General features: G+C 45.6%; 1 protein-coding gene across 3 annotated transcripts in view; it reads left to right on the top strand.

Annotated features, from left to right (window-relative positions):
* RNF213 (ring finger protein 213) overlaps nucleotides 1–13,947 on the top strand; it is a 112,172-nt gene extending 98,225 nt beyond the window's left edge. For all 3 annotated transcript variants that reach the window (XM_033846798.2, XM_033846799.2, XM_033846800.2), the window contains 13 exons: nucleotides 874–1,033; nucleotides 2,900–3,068; nucleotides 4,319–4,410; nucleotides 4,596–4,847; nucleotides 6,010–6,142; nucleotides 6,485–6,568; nucleotides 6,984–7,164; nucleotides 7,435–7,636; nucleotides 8,760–8,837; nucleotides 9,764–9,958; nucleotides 10,394–10,483; nucleotides 10,577–10,755; nucleotides 11,971–13,947. In XM_033846798.2, the coding sequence (XP_033702689.1) occupies nucleotides 874–1,033; nucleotides 2,900–3,068; nucleotides 4,319–4,410; nucleotides 4,596–4,847; nucleotides 6,010–6,142; nucleotides 6,485–6,568; nucleotides 6,984–7,164; nucleotides 7,435–7,636; nucleotides 8,760–8,837; nucleotides 9,764–9,958; nucleotides 10,394–10,483; nucleotides 10,577–10,755; nucleotides 11,971–12,124 (1,969 nt within the window). In that variant the 3' untranslated portion in view covers nucleotides 12,125–13,947. The remainder of the gene's footprint in view (nucleotides 1–873; nucleotides 1,034–2,899; nucleotides 3,069–4,318; nucleotides 4,411–4,595; nucleotides 4,848–6,009; nucleotides 6,143–6,484; nucleotides 6,569–6,983; nucleotides 7,165–7,434; nucleotides 7,637–8,759; nucleotides 8,838–9,763; nucleotides 9,959–10,393; nucleotides 10,484–10,576; nucleotides 10,756–11,970) is intronic.
* The last annotated feature ends 1,681 nt before the right edge of the window (nucleotides 13,948–15,628 follow it).

Below are 15,628 nucleotides of genomic sequence, written 5' to 3'. Positions count from 1 at the left end.
TGCGGGGGCTACTCTTCATTGCGGTGTGCGGGCTTCTCATTGCGGTGGCTTCTCTTGTTGTGGAGCACGGGCTCCAGGTGCGCGGGCTTCAGTAGTTGTGATGCGCGGGCTCAGTATTTGTGACGCACAGGCTTAGTTGCTCCGTGGCATGTGGGATCTTCCCAGACCAGGGATTGAACCCGTGTACCCTGCATTGGCAGGCGGATTCTTAACCACTGCACCACGAGGGAAGTTCTTCAAAGTTATTATTATTTTTTAATTGAAGTATAGTTGATGTACAATATTATATAAGTTATAGGTGTACAATCTAGTGATTCACAATTTTAAAGGTTATACTCCATTTATAGTTATTATAAAATATTGGCTATCTTCTCTGTATTGTACAATATATCCTTGTAGCTTATTTCATACATAATAGTTTGTACCTCTTGACGCCCTACCATTATACTGCCCCTCCTCCCTTCCCTCTCCCCACTGGCAACCACTAGTTTCACAAACAGCCACTTTACACTGTTGTGGGCTTTTAGTCAGCCAGAAAGGTCAGTCTATAAAGAAGAAGACTCTTAGGACAGTGGTCTAGGACTTCTCTGGTGTTCCAGTGGTTAAGATGCCATGTTTCCACTGCAGGGGGCATGGGTTCAATCCCTTGTCAGGGAAGTTCCACATGCTGCATGGTGTGGCCCCCCGCAGAAAAAAAAAAAAATCTTCTAATATAGGAAAGTAGTCTAGGCTTAGTAGAATATGTAATTTAACATTGTTTTCTTCAAAACTCTGAACCTGGTCTCCAGGTTCTAAGAATGGGAAGTGTGCCCCCAGAGCTGAGAAGAAATGGTGATCTTCAGCCTTCACCCTGTCTTCTCTTGTCCTTTCCAGAAACAAGAGGGACAGAACTCAGACTGGCCACGTGCTGGGAAACCCACCACTGAGAGGCGAGGCCATGGTATCTGACCGAGAGCTGTCCCCAGTGGTCTTCCTTCTCATCCGGCTACTCACTCATTTGGCTATGCTTTGGGGAGCCACCCAAAGTCCCCAGGTAGAGCATTGTACTGCCCAACCATGTGTTTAGTTTCTACAGTAATTTTTTTCACGGTGAATCCTTTTGTCTAAAAAGTCCTAGCCAGTTCTTGGGAAGGCCCTGCAGGGTCCTGCTTGGTTTCATTGTGACTAACCCCTTTCCCGCTCCAGAGTTCTCTGATTTTGCCCCTTGAAACACAAGACTACTTCCTAGGTTTGAATGCTGTGAGGTTTGTGTGTTGTGCCCTTACTGACATCAGAGGCAGAAACTATTTAGGAAGTATGGGGAAGATCTGAGTGGCAGAGTGCTTGGGTGAGGGAAAAGAGATTAATGAATTGGTCCACTCCTTCCTTTCAGAGAGTATGAATGTACTGCTTCTCTGATAACTAAGTATCCTTAGCTAGGATACTTGGTAGAAATAAGTAACTGTTTTCTTACTCCTCTTTGAAGGTCCAATCTGTGGTTCTAGGTGTTCTCATTCATTAGAATATTATTGGCAATAGTAACACACAAGGAATGCTTTACAATATAAAACAAGTCTTATTAGCTTACATTTATTAGTGCATGTAGGTCCAGATGAAACATGTTGAAGCCTGGTATGAATTCTTTTTTTTTTTCCATAGAAGGCATAAGGTTTATTCTAAAAGTAACTTGTTGAAAGTTTAAAAAAGGAAATAATTGTAAAAGATAACCAGCAGGGTGATATTAATATGACCTCAAGCTAACTGTGTATGATACCAATTCTTTACTTTGACAATTAGATGGATATCAAACATTAGAATTAAAACACTTAATATGAAAATACTTTATTTTTTATTTATTTATTTTTAAATTTTTATTTATTTATTTATTTTTGGCTGTGTTGGGTCTTCGTCGCTGCACAAGGGCTTTCTCTAGTTGCGGCGAGTGGGGGCTACTCTCCGTTGTGGTACGCGGGCTTCTCATTGCGGTGGCTTCTCTTGTTGCGGAGCACGGGCTCTAGGCACGTGGACTTCAGTAGTTGTGGTGCGTGGGCTCACTAGTTGTGGCTCACGGGCTCTAGAGTGCAGGCTCGGTAGTTGTGGTGCACGGGCTTAGTTGCTCCGCGGCATATGGGATCTTCCCAGACCAGGGCTCGAACCTGTGTCCCCTGCATTGGCAGGTAGATTCTTATCCACTCCGCCACTGGGGAAGCCCTGAAAATATTTTAGAAAGTTTAATTAAAATCAAAATTGAAATAAAAAATTTAGCATTATTTAAACTATTTTGGTCTGAATTTTTAATTGTCATTCTTATAATTTGTACTTTGACTTTTAAATTTTAATAAACATTTAAAATGTTTAATAAATTATTTAAAATAGTTGAAAAAATAAAAAGTTCTAGCCACTTCTTGTGGATTTCAAATACGTCATTGTCACCTAATGCAAAACATAATATAAAATTCACATATCCTAATTTTTCTCACTGTGGTCTATGGTGGTAAGGGGGAACTACTTGTCAGATTATGTAAAATCAATTTTTAATGAACGGCTCTATGTCTCCGGTCCACACCTGGGAATGGAGAGGCTAAAATAACCATGATTTTACCTGTCTTTGCTGCAGCTCTGGGGAAGAAAGAGAGCAGGCTGCATTTCCTCTAAGTTAATTAACCACGATAGCAAAAAGTTCAGGCTTTGAAAATTCTTTACTTCACACTGAGGATATGGAAGGCACTTGTTTTCAGACTGCAGTCATTTCTGCTCCTGAGCCTTCTCTCGCCACTGCTGTTTGAATCACACTGACATCCCTCCTAGAGACTCTCCTCTGGCTCGGGGCTGGTTCTTCACCCCTCCTGACCTCTCCTGAACTTGCCATCTCCTCCACAAACAAGATCTGGCTTGACATTTTGTCCCCTTGCCCCCACAGGCTTTCATGAACATCATTAAGCCTCCGGTGAGGGATCCAAAAGGGTTTCTGCTGCAGCATATCCAGAGAGACCTGGAGCAGTTAATGAAGATGCTGGGGAGGAGTGCAGATGAGACCGCCAGCGTGGTGCATCTTGTCCTCAGCCACCTCCTCAGAGAGCACGGCCACAGTGAGGAGCCGGGCATGGGGCCGAGGGGCGTGGGGCACGGCCAGCAGAGGAAGCAGCGCACTCGTCTGGACCCCAGAGCGAGAGGAAGGGGAAGCAGGAAGACATGCACCTTCCAGAGAGTGGGGGAGGGGAGAGCCTTTCCATTGATCCCCTGCTGAGTGTGCTCTGAGTGTTAAATGCCAGTGTACTGGGGAGGCTTAAGTTTCAAAAGTCAGCCTCCGTTGTAGTTTACCCACTGTATAGGGAACATATTGTTGTCATCCCAAACAGGTGATGTGTGTTAAAGAAACATCACCATCAGAGAGACTAATGTTTGATAAGCGCTTGGAGCTTGGTCTCTTTGTACATCTGTCCTGTTTTGCGGGGGCAGCATCTGCTTTTCCTAAAAAATACTGCCGTTGTGGGCTGACTTAATATATGTCCGTGTCCATAGTTCGTTACATGAAAAAGCAGGCTGTCTATTATGTTCGCTAAGCTAATTTTTCTATTTTAAAATTTAAAATCCACACAGAAAGAAAAGGTCTGTAAGACAAGTTAGTAAGAGGGTTATCTCTGAGTGGTGGAATTAAGAACAGTTTTGTTTTCTTTTTGCTTATCTGCAAAAATCTTTTAAAATTACCACTGTAATGACAATGTTATTTAAAATAATAACAATAGCAATAAAATGTTCTGCTACTTTACAAGAAAATCCATTCCCACTTCAGGAGCTTTTTTGCCAGAAGCCAACATCAGTATATATTTTCCATTTAGCAAAACTTCATTTTATTTTAAGCCTCTCATTCTAGTGCAATTTCAAACTAGGTAAGCTCACCCAGTATCATACTGACAAAGTGATCAAATTCTGGAAGCATGCCAACAGTTTCCACAGGACTCTGCATCACGCGGGCATCCACAGGGTCCCGCCTCCATTCTCAAGCCCAGGTGGCAGCAGCTGAGGCAGCTGGTGCTACCACTGGCCACCATTATTTTGCCCGTGGGCTTCTGATTTAAAGTACTGTCCTTTCAGTAATTTTGTTCAGAATGGTTTTAAGATGATAATTATGTGGGTTAGAGTTTTTAGAGTTCTAAGTTTCTTCATGAAGATCATGAGGTTGGTGGTAGCAGCAGGAACCATTTTTAAATGCTGAGATTAATTTAGGAAGATATACCCGCCCCCAACCCCAAAAGGAGCATTATTTCAATTTAACATTTATTTAGTGTTTATGCAGACTGCTTTTGTTTCTTGGTAACAGACACATTTTTCTTTGTAGGGTCTTTAAATTTTGACGCAGAATTGTCAACCAGAGAAAAGAGGAACAGCTGGGAAAAGCTTGTTGAGACTATTATTCTGCCGGAACTAAAGGTAAGTGATGCAGAGCTACAGGGCTACTTTGGGAAAGTATGGGAGCGTGTTTCCTGGGCCTCTACTGAGTGCTCGGTCTGTTGCCCCTTCTGAAAGTGTCCCTTATTGAAGCCCTAGGCTAAGCCCCAGATTTAGATCTCATTTCCAGATCTCATTTCCAGATCCCATGTCGCTTCCTTACCTAGCATCTAGATAAAACCCTCCTGGCGGTGAACACTCGGATCAGCCAAGATGAGCGCATCAGCTCCAATCCTGTGGCCAAAATCGTGTACGGTGATCCAGTGGCCTTCCTGCCCCACCTGCCCCAGAATAGCGTGGTTCACTGCTCTAAGATGTGGAGCTGCAGGAAAAGGATCACCATTGAGAACCTCCAGCACATTGTGGAGCAGAAGAATGGCAAAGAAACAGTGCCCGTCCTTTGGAAGTTCCTACAGAAGGTGAGGCTGCCTCTCCGTGAATGCTGCCTACATGTCCCTTGGAGACGTGAAGGCCCCACTCTCATTTAGTCTGATTAGTCCTGAGGATGGGACAGCCATCAGACTACTTTGATTTTTGAATAGAATGTCTCTGGCAGAAGACTCAGGGATAGAGCAGAGATCTCTCGACACATCAACCTATATGAGTTGCTTGAAACATAAAGTCACAGGTGAAATATGTACACGAGTTGGAATGAGCAGGTATCTGTAAAGAACTTGAGGGCCAGCAGGGTGTCTCCCAATCACTCAGCAAGAAAGAATACAATGAAAATGTTTCCTTTGTCTTTTCATCTTCACCCCTGCCCCCAGTGCCTGGAGCAGTTAGTCACCAATGAGTGTCTGTTGAATAAAATAACTCGAGTTAAGAATGCACAGCCAAAATCAAACAAACAAAGAATCTTCCCTGTTCCCGAACCATTCGGAGTGAGGGTGGTGGTGGGATTGTGGGGAGGAGAGCAGTAAAGTGTGTGTCATATCTTTTAGAACCAGAATTACACACGGTTCCTAACTTTAATCCATTTGAACTTTTATTCTCTACAATAGACTTTTCTAATCATTTCCCTCCATGGACCAATATATGCAGTCTAGGAAGAAGTAAGATGACTCAGAAATTTCTGTGGGTCAGTTAATGAAAATGAATTCCCAGTGGGAAGGCCATTGTGTTAATACTGTGACCTGTCACTGATATGCACAGGTCCATTAAACTGAAGAAGCTTAGGTCCTAGGTCTTCAGAACAACACCGGAATAGCGCCAAGCCTCATTGCCTAAAAGCTTGGTCTTCTTGGTCTCAGCAGCTCCTCTCCACACCTAGCCCATCTCATGGCCTCAAGAGGCTGCTTTCTTTCATCAGCTTCTGGCAAACACATTTGATGTGTCGGCCCTACGGGTTTGTTCCCCAACCTCTAGAGGGTAGAAGAACACTGGCCAACACGTTGTAAGCAGTCACTAGGTACTTGCTGAAAGAATGGTGTGGCCTGTTCCCCATTCTCAAGTATCATTATGTGTCATCATGTAAAATGGCACATTGACCAGATTAAACTACAAATACACATCCTGAGCCAGCCTTGAAGTCTGTTTCCCCAGTACATTAAAAAGTGTTCTTGGCGGTCTTCCCTTCTCTAGGAAGCAGAACTGAGACTGGTGAAATTCTTGCCTGAGATTCTGGCCCTGCAAAGGAATCTAGTGAAACGATTCCAGAATGTTTCAGAAGTTGAATACAGATCCATCAAAAGTTTCATTAGCAGTCACAATTCAGGTAGGTCTCTGCTCTCATAGGGGATCAGGACGATCCCTGTTGTGGTTCAAAAGGATCAGTCCAACTCGGAGACTCCAGTTCAGGGCTAACGTGTGCTCTGTACCCTAAGCTTGTAGCATAAGGCAGTAGGTGCTGTGAATCCCCGGGACACATTAGAGGCTTTTGCCGTAACAGACAAACACCTCCCTCTCTGGTTCCTCAAACTCAGCTTTAGTTTAAACAGCATTTAGAACGTGTTGGTGATGGCATGAAGGTAGGGGTCAAAGAGCAAGTAAGTCTGTTGGTTTGACCTAGACGGGGTAGGTGTTATCTTGGAGTTCTAACAAGTGTTTTGTTTGACAGATGGGCTGAAGCAGTTATCCCAGAACAGAATCACTATCTTTCTGTCGACGTGGAACAAGCTGAGGCGATCGCTGGAGACCAATGGTAAAGTGTCAAATCCCCTTTAACACTAAACATTATAGGAGCACCTCTCTGAAGGCCCTTTCTCTCCAGCCTAACTCTTCTTGTTCCACGTCTGCACAGTGCCATGCTGTGTGCATCTAATGCTGGATCTGAGGACTCTTGGTGGGGTGTCTGAGATGAGTGCATAACATACCAGGAAGAGCAAACCCTCAGTCCTCTTGAGTCTATAAATACGGTATCAAAAAGGAGTTGAGAACATTTGAAACTTATCAGCACATAAAATAGAGATGGGAAGCAAAAGCACGCCTGGTTCCCAGCTCTGTTGTGTTCTGTTGAGGTGGCTTCTGCGTTGCTCCCACTCCCACCGTGGTGGGCTCCCAGTCCTGATGCTGTGAAAGAAACAGCAGGGAGGTGACTGCCCCTCTGTCATTTAAAGGTGAGATCAAGCTACCTAAAGACTACTGCAGCTGCAACCTTGATCTGGACACTGACTTTGAAGTCATCCTGCCACGCCACCAGGGCCGGGGCCTCTGCTCCACTGCCTTAGTCAGCTACTTGATTAACTTGCACAACGAAATTGTCTACGCAGTAGAAAAGTTCTCCAAGGAAGACAACAGGTGAGCGTGCAGGCCCACAGCAGGGGACGCCCTTTCAGCCCAGGAAGTCGTTTCTGAGGCGGCACAAGCAGGGAAGCAGGGTCCCCAGGCATGGGGACAGCGAGCCAGGCTTCAGGTCCTTCTCGAACAGATACCCTTCGGCCACCCTCACAAGTGTCACAGATTTGCATGTCCCTTCATCTGCACAGCCCATGGCAACATCAGACAGGAGCTGACTCCATATCACCAGGCCATGACTGGAGTGCTGAGCTCTATCTATCTGTCCCCCAGCTACTCCGTCGATGCCTCCGAGGTCGCCGACCTGCACGTTATCAGCTACGAAGTGGAGCGGGACTTGATTCCACTAATTCTCTCCAACTGCCAGTACCACGTGGAGCAGGGCGGGGAGACCTTGCAGGAGTTTGACCTGGAGAAGATCCAGCGCCAGATCATCAGCCGCTTCCTGCAGGGCAAGCCCAGGCTAACCCTTAAGGCAAGGCTGACCTGCTGTATTTACGTGGTCAGTGTGTCTGTTTTGCAAAAGTTGCCCTGAGTGTGGCTTTGATCACAGTGGTTTCAAAGTGAGGAGGGACCAACGGACCCTTCTTCCACACCCCCAGTGTCCATGACCAGCCCTGCCACTGGGGCTGACGGCTCTCCGGAGCTGTCTATGCATCTGGATCCACACATTACCCCAAGGGTGTCTGCAGGTCTCAATGGACTCATTGTCCGGATTTCTATGCCATAATTAATGGCACCACCAAAACCTCATTGTTTTCCCCCTTTTCCTTTAGTCTGCACACACAGTCTGTCATCCGGCGCCCCCATTTCACCACCATAGCCATCAGGCACCCCCGTTTCACCACCAGAGCCCGCTGCTCTAGTTCAAAGCATCTGTCCTTAAGTTCCACTGCTACGGTAGCTCCCAACTGGTCCCTGCCTTCAGGCTCTTTAGCCCACATTTCTTACATCCAGATCTGCATCCCACCACCCTGTTGGATAACCTTGATGCGCATGTGGCACAAAAGGCCCTGTGGCCTTGCCCTGACCCTGTCTCCAGCCAGTTCCCCACGTTGAACCCCATAACCTCACATACTGGATCACTCTCCCTCCCCTGAATGCACCCTGCACTTCCCCATCTGTTCTTTACCTGGGCTGTACTTGCTCCTTCCAGGTCCAGTCAAGGGTATGGTACTTCAGTATATTTATGCTCCTTCCCTGCCCGCAGTTAAACTGTGAACTGTTTGAGCTCAAGGCTGCTTTTAATTCACTCTGCTCTCCCTGTTAGCAGAGTGCCCCCTCATTCAGTCTGTTCTCAGTGTCCCATTGGGAGGTCCTCAGGACCTACTTCCCCCGGCGGCCTGCAGGCCACAGTATTCTATGTGACAGTATCTGCTTGGCCACAAAGGCCAGGCTGGGTTCCTCATGTCACTGTTTCCATAGAGTACGGGTTAAACACGGACATCACGTGGCAACAAGGAGCTGCCTGCTTTGCCTGGTGATGCACTGAATAGCCTGGGACTACATTTGAGTTTCTGCTCAAGCATATATTGTCATTTGATGGAAACCTCCACAGTGGATTCCATTTCCAAAGACTTTTTTCTTTCTCACTTTAGGGAATACCCACTCTGGTGTACAGACGTGACTGGAACTATGAACATCTCTTCATGGACATCAAGAACAAAATGCCACAGGTGATGATGATCAATCTTATTTGCGTGTGCCTCTGTCTTATCAGAGTGTTTCCATCCATGTTAGGACTCTTCCACCCTCACTCCTGGCATTTGCCATGAGCACCAAAGAGTTTCAGGGCCTCCCTACGTTCAGAGCCCAGTGCTCTTGCCAGACGGCAAGCAGGACAGCAGATCAACAGAAGTTTTCTTGTTGAGTATAAACAGATTGAAATCTTGTGCTTGTAGTTTTTTAGCAATGATGTCATGACTGTGTATGCTGATGCAAAAGGTTCAGAGAATTTATTTATTCCTGCTTTTCTGGTTTATGTGTGTTATGTGTGTGTGGGGGGGTGTGTGATGTATATGTATGTGGTTTGTATGTATGTATATGTCCATATGCATATCTTCACCAAGTTGATTTGAGGATTCAGTGAGTTCATCTCTCTTTCTGTAACATACCTAAATACTGCTGACACTTAACAAGCACAAGTGTTAACTACTGCTGTTTTGGGGGGGGGGGTTTGGGGTTTTTTGGCTGCTTTGGGTCTTTGTTGCTGCGCGTAGGCTTAGTGTAGTTGCGGTGAGCAGGGGCTACTCTTCATTGTGATGCGTGGGCTTCTCATTGCAGTGGCTTCTCTTGTTGTGGAGCACGGGCTCTAAGCACATAGGCTTCAGTAGTTGTGGCGCGCAGGCTCAGTAGTTGTGGCGCACGGGCTTAGTTGCTCCACGGCATGCGGGATCTTCCCAGACCAGGGATTGAACCCGTGTCCCCTGCATTGGCAGGTGGATTCTTAACCACTGCGCCCCCAGGGAAGTCTTACTGCCATTTAAATTAGAGAGTCTGTCCCATTTTGTGGCCTTAGCAGTGAAGAAGGTAAGCACTCTTATCAAGTAGCAGTGCACAGGAAGCCCCAACCATGAACTCTATCCTGCTTTTGACTTCCTAGAGCCCCCTCCCCAACGTGGCCATCAGTGCCATCAGAGGACAACTGCAGTCCTACAGCGATGCCTGTGAAGCTCTGTCTGCCATAGAAGTCACGTTGGGGTTTCTGAGCACAGCTGGGGGGGATCCAAACATGCACTTAAATGTGTATATCCAAGACATGCTGCGGATGGGTGATCAGGCCTCACAGGTTTCAAAGGTGGGTCTCATGTCAGCCTCTCTCCAAAGGAAATCAGCATTGTCCCCCTCCATCGTCTCCCCACTTCCTACTGGGATACCACCACCCAGGGAGTACTGATCTAAGCAGCCCCTGAAAAGGAGGGGAGGCAAGAACACCCCCTCCCCGAGCCAGCCCACAGTGTAATCAGAACACACTGATGGGAAAGGCGGAGATGTGCTTGGAACTTAAAGATCTAGACTGAGTGCCACAAATATGCGGAGGCGTGCCTGCAAACTGCACGCCGCTGGTGGATCCCGAGATGTTGCAGCGGGGAGAGGGCTTTCGGAGACGTTCTGGAGATGAGGCAGGGAATTAGTGGACGAAGCAGAGGTGCCTCTGGGGTGAGGGAGGTGGAATCAGTGCAGGGCCAAGTGAAAACAGCACCTCCTATTCAGGAGTTCTGTTCTCTTTCAGGCCTTAAACAGATGCCAGTTAAAACACACCATCTCCCTCTGGCAGTTCCTCTCTGCCCACAAGTCTGAACATCTGCTTCGACTGAGAAAAGTGAGTCTGGCCTCTTCCTGTCCACCTGGACGAAAGGAGCTGCACGCTCCCTTCCCTGGCTTCCGTGTGTCATGTGTTCTTATTTCATTCCAGGAGCCATTTGGGGAAATCAGTCCAAGGTACAAAGTTGATCTCAGCCCTGAAAATGCTAAGCTGCTCAACACCTTCCTGAATCAGATTGGCCTGGATGCCTTCCTCCTGGAACTTCACGAAATGATAGTCTTGAAGCTAAAGAACCCCAAGACCGCGGAGAATTTCAACCCTGAGTGGAGGTACAGGCTTGTAAGCCTGCTGAGCGAGGCACACACACAACATTCTGCCACGTCCCCCGAGATCTTCCACAGACGTGAAAATCATTCTTATGTTATTGCAGAAATTGGTTTCCTGCTGATGTACCATTACCAATTGCAAAAAAGTCATATATTCTCATTATAACAAGTGGACTTCCTACGTCAGAGAGATGTGCATTTTAAATTTGATAGAAAAAGCTACGCCAATGTATAGTGTATAAGAATACCCAACATTGGATATTATTCGTCTTTTATATTTTTACCAATCTAATGGCCCAAAAATGGGATCTCATTTTTGCTTGTATTTTCCTATTTACTGGTGAGGCTGAAAATATTTATCAGCCATTTGTATATCTTCCTCCAAATTGCCTCTTGATATCTTATGATTATTTTTCTTTTGGGCTATTTGTCTTTTTCTTAATCTTTTATCTGTTTTGTTACAAATGCTCTATCTTTAATTTTATGAAGCCAAATCTGGCAGAATTTTCCTACAGAAGTTTCCAAGGACTCTTTAGGAAAAATATACCTGTAAGAGTCTTATCCCAAGGTTATAAAATATTCTCCCATGTTTTTTCCTGTGCTTTTATAGTTTTATATATTACATTTGTTTTGTTAACCAATTATTTTTATGTGTGGCCTGAGGTAGGGATTTAGCTTTACTGTTTTTCTAAATAGATAGTGAAACTCCAGTTTTCCTCACCGACACACTTCGTAATTGCTGTTTTCCTCCATTATGTATATGGCATATGCCTATTTACATTTGTATTCTTTGAACTTATTCAAGAAGTCTTTACTATCCTGGACTTTTAGTGTAGGGAAAGAAGATCCCTTTTCTAGAGAATTTACAATCTTTGTTGATACAGATGAACTGGAATATAAGCTTTTGTTGAATGGCGAGGCTTTTTTTGTAAAGCAGGTGTATCACTAGAGTGCTTAGAACCATCTGACGGGGCCCCTATCAAGGGGTGCTCCATCCCATAGGGTATGTGTACTGCAGTGTGGGGAGCAGCAGGGATGTACTAGAACCTTGAACCTAGGATTCTAGTGCCAGGTCGGTAACTCAGCAGTTGGTTGACTCTCGTTATTTCTGGCCTTCATGAGCACTTTGGTTCTCTGACGACCTGAAAAAGCAACCAGTGATGGTCTCCTTATGTCACATGACTGTTTAACGCTGTCTCTTGTTCCTTGGTTTTTCAGCCTGAGAGACACACTGGTGATTTACATGGAGACTAAAGAGAGTGAAATTCTTCCCGAAATGGCATCTCAGTTCCCAGAAGAGATACTGCTTTCCAGTTGTGTCTCTGTGTGGAAAATGGCTGCTGAACTGAAACGGAATCGACAGATGAGATAGAATCATTTTCTATCTCTGCAAGAGACTTGGGCAGAGAAGGCTCTTGCCTCCTCACTGGTGGGATGGGTTCCTTTGTGGGCTATTGCCTTTGTGCGTGCTTAGAAGGAAAGCTATTGGCACAGCACTAAATTTGAGACCAAGATGTGCTATCGGCTGACAACTTTTTGAGAGCCAAGCTGTTTCAGGAACATGTGTATATTCTGAAACTATCTTCTCATATTCTGAATACCGTTCATTAGGAGGTGAAAATTGAAGATTATATGAAACTAGAATAAACCACCATCCTCTGCATTCCAGGAGAAACCAAAAAATAGCTTCTCAGCTTCACATATAGGAATCTGTGCCTCAGATGTCCTAGCTTCTTACCATGCACGTACCCAGCCCACCAGGCCCTTCTTCCTCAGACCACTGCATAGTGACAGGGAGGGAAAATGGGGTTATTAATTTGTCTTCTTTTCTAGTTTATTCTGCACTCACAAACGAGAATCTGGCTTTCTTCTTTCTTCCATTCCTTTAAATTCAGAAAATTGTACAAATATTTCTAGGTTTTCAAGAAGATATGAAAAAGTGCCAGACTCTTTTTTGTCTTCTCACAAATACAAGTCAGGGCATTCTGTGAGTGCCGTGAGGCCAAACTAGCCAGCCCTCACCCAAGCCCGCAAATGAGTCACTGCCAAATTTCCAGGGTCAGAGCCCACAAGCTTTCATTGTGAAGAGCACTGGGCCAAGAGTCAAGGACACTTTCGGTGTCTTAGTTTGATTTCCTTCCAGTTCTAGTATTCTAGTAAATTCTAAATGAAAGATTATCAGTGTAAATTTGGATCAAAGGCATGGTTCTGGCATTTCTTGGGGAAGTTTTTGCCTCTCTACCATTCTGCCAAATAAACATGAACTCTTAGTGTGGTCTTGATTTCCCCAAGTGTATGACTATCTGGTCCTTTCTTTGGGTCTCAGCCAAGGCATAATAACACTCAGAGAGAATATAAAACCAGTCACATTTCTGAAAAGGAAATAAAGAATAGTCAACACACCCTGATCTTGCACTGCTTTTCTCACTGTGTTGTGCCTTTTTTTAAAAATCTACTTGATGCTTCTGACCTCTCTGGACTAATTCCTATTCCTAGATAGCTCAGCACCTGTTAGCCCTGGGATGACAGTTGTTTACAAGTCAGAGGTAAATGTCTTTTCATACATATTCTGAATGAGATGATGACTCAATCAACTTGAAATTGGGCCCATGGAATGGGGAGAGCTACAAAAATAGAAAATGCTCGCCAAGGACACCATGGGCCCTTCAGCACCATTGGAGGGAGCCGTAGAAGAATCCGTGCTCCATTTCTATTACTTTGGTTTCTCTTCACCATGTTTGATAAAGGGGAGCACAGGAATCCAGGATTTGATACAATATCCACTTGCATGTAGTAACCTCTGATTGTTGAATCATTCCATGCAAAGGCACTCTGCCACAATATCAGCTGGATTGTGCATTTAATGGACGTGAGAGTGGGGGAGTTGCTTGTTCATCCCTTCAGTTTGCACTTGGAACTCCTTTGATACCTCAGAGTTGGGATAGAGCTGGCCAGCCTGTGAAGACCTCCTTTGGTGGATGGGGGGGAGAATTTTTTTTCCCACTTTTATGAAGGTTTTATTTTTTTGATGAAGATAATGTTGTTTTGTATGCTATGCTTTCAAAGTGTTAACTGTCATTATCTAGCATTATCTTGTTGTTTGTACAGAAATACACTGGCCTAGCACAGGCAGATGTAAATTTTGTTATACTTGTCATAGCTGTTTTAATAAACTTGAATTTTGCTGCTAAAGAATCCTCTTTGGGGAAGAGGCTTTGGGGAATGGTTTCATGTGTTCGTGGAGATGTCCTTGCAGGGGTGTCCATAAAGTGGAAGGTTCTTTTTTTTTTAAATTTATTATTGGCTGTGTTGGGTCTTCGTTGCTGTGCGTGGGCTTTCTCTAGTTGTGGCGAGCAGGGGCTACTCTTCGTTGCGGTGCACGGGCTTCTCATTGTAATGGCTTCTCGTCGCTGAGCCTGGGCTCTAGGCGCATGGGCTTCAGTAGTTGTGGCACGTGGGCTCAGTAGCTGTGGCTCACGGGCTCTAGAGTGCAGACTCAGTAGTTGTGGCGCACGGGCTTAGTTGCTCCGTGGCATGTGGGATCTTACCGGACCAGGGCTCGAACCCGTGTCCCCTGCGTTGGCAGGCAGATTCTTAACTACTGCACCACCAGGGAAGTCCCAAAGTGGAAGGTTCTTGACAGAAAACATACACTCTGGTTTAGAATGTGACAGGGTAAACTTTTCCTGTGGACAAAATGACAGCAGAGCTGAAGTGGAGTTTCACACTGCTCCCCCGTCGCCAGGCTCAGGGGCTAAAGCTTAATCCTAGAGGGCTGCCCTCCCACTCCCTGCCTAACAGGACTTTCCTGGAGGATAGCAGAGCTCCAGCCAATGATGAGTAACAGCTGATTCTGTCAGGGGGCTGGGCTGTGGGATGGGCAAACAGCTCCTCAGGAAAAGGAAATAGACACTTGAAGGAGAAACAGTAAATTTCCAGCAGCCCGCTTTTGTTCCAGTGGCAAAACACTGCTTTAGGGGAAAACTGCATTTTCCTCTTCTAAAATGAAGAGGTTCCTCCAGGAGAGAACCCCATGGTCTGGAACCGCAGCAAGGAGAAGAGGCACTGGTTCACGAAGGAGACATGCCCCCCCCCCCCCCCCCCCCCCCCCCCGCCCTGTGTCTTCTTCCCCACAGCGTCTGTGTCAACTCCACCTACTCTCCCTTCCTCAGTAGCTCCTCACTGACCCTGACCTTCCCCTCTAGCCCTGCCTACTCATTCTGGTTTCCATTCATATTCTGGATTGTTCCTGCTCCACAGTTCTGTCTGCTTTCGGCCCAGGAGGAAACATTCACTAGGTTGGTGATGACTTAATCTGAAAATCTTCACAACTGATCACTGTCTCCTTCTTTCTAAGACCTTACTATGTGTGTAAATTATTTACCTTTCATCAGTGGCTGTAGGATTTCGTCACGTGTTAACTGAGACAAGTCATGAGCTATTTCAGTCACTCCTAGGTTCAGGCAATTCCAACCCGGAAACAAACTTCTAGTGATAAACAATCACTGTGAAGAAAGGGCTTTGCTCAGTAGGTAAAGCTACCCATGTCCAGCCCCGTGCAAGGGCACTGCTACATCTCTGACTTCATATGTTCGCAACAAGTGTAGGGTCGCTGTATCAGCTGGGTCTAGAGGGACACAAGATGAGAAAGTAGAAGAAAGCCTGAGGCCTTGAGCTGAATAACAATCCATCCAACCATGATTAGCATTTTTATTGCTTCCTGCTCTTTCTAATCCCTCTCCACTAATTAATCCCCTGCTCGAACATTATGAATCTCATTTCCAACTGGAAAAACACCAAGAAAGTGCCTTCTCCCGAGAAAGCAAATGCTGACAAGATTGAAACCTCATCAGACTGAAGTGTATTCTGGGGACAG

This window comes from Tursiops truncatus, chromosome 20, assembly GCF_011762595.2.
Source record: "Tursiops truncatus isolate mTurTru1 chromosome 20, mTurTru1.mat.Y, whole genome shotgun sequence".
NCBI classification, from domain to species: domain Eukaryota; kingdom Metazoa; phylum Chordata; class Mammalia; order Artiodactyla; family Delphinidae; genus Tursiops; species Tursiops truncatus.
Note: the sequence above shows the minus strand (reverse complement) of the source record. Positions and strands in the feature narration are given on the sequence as shown.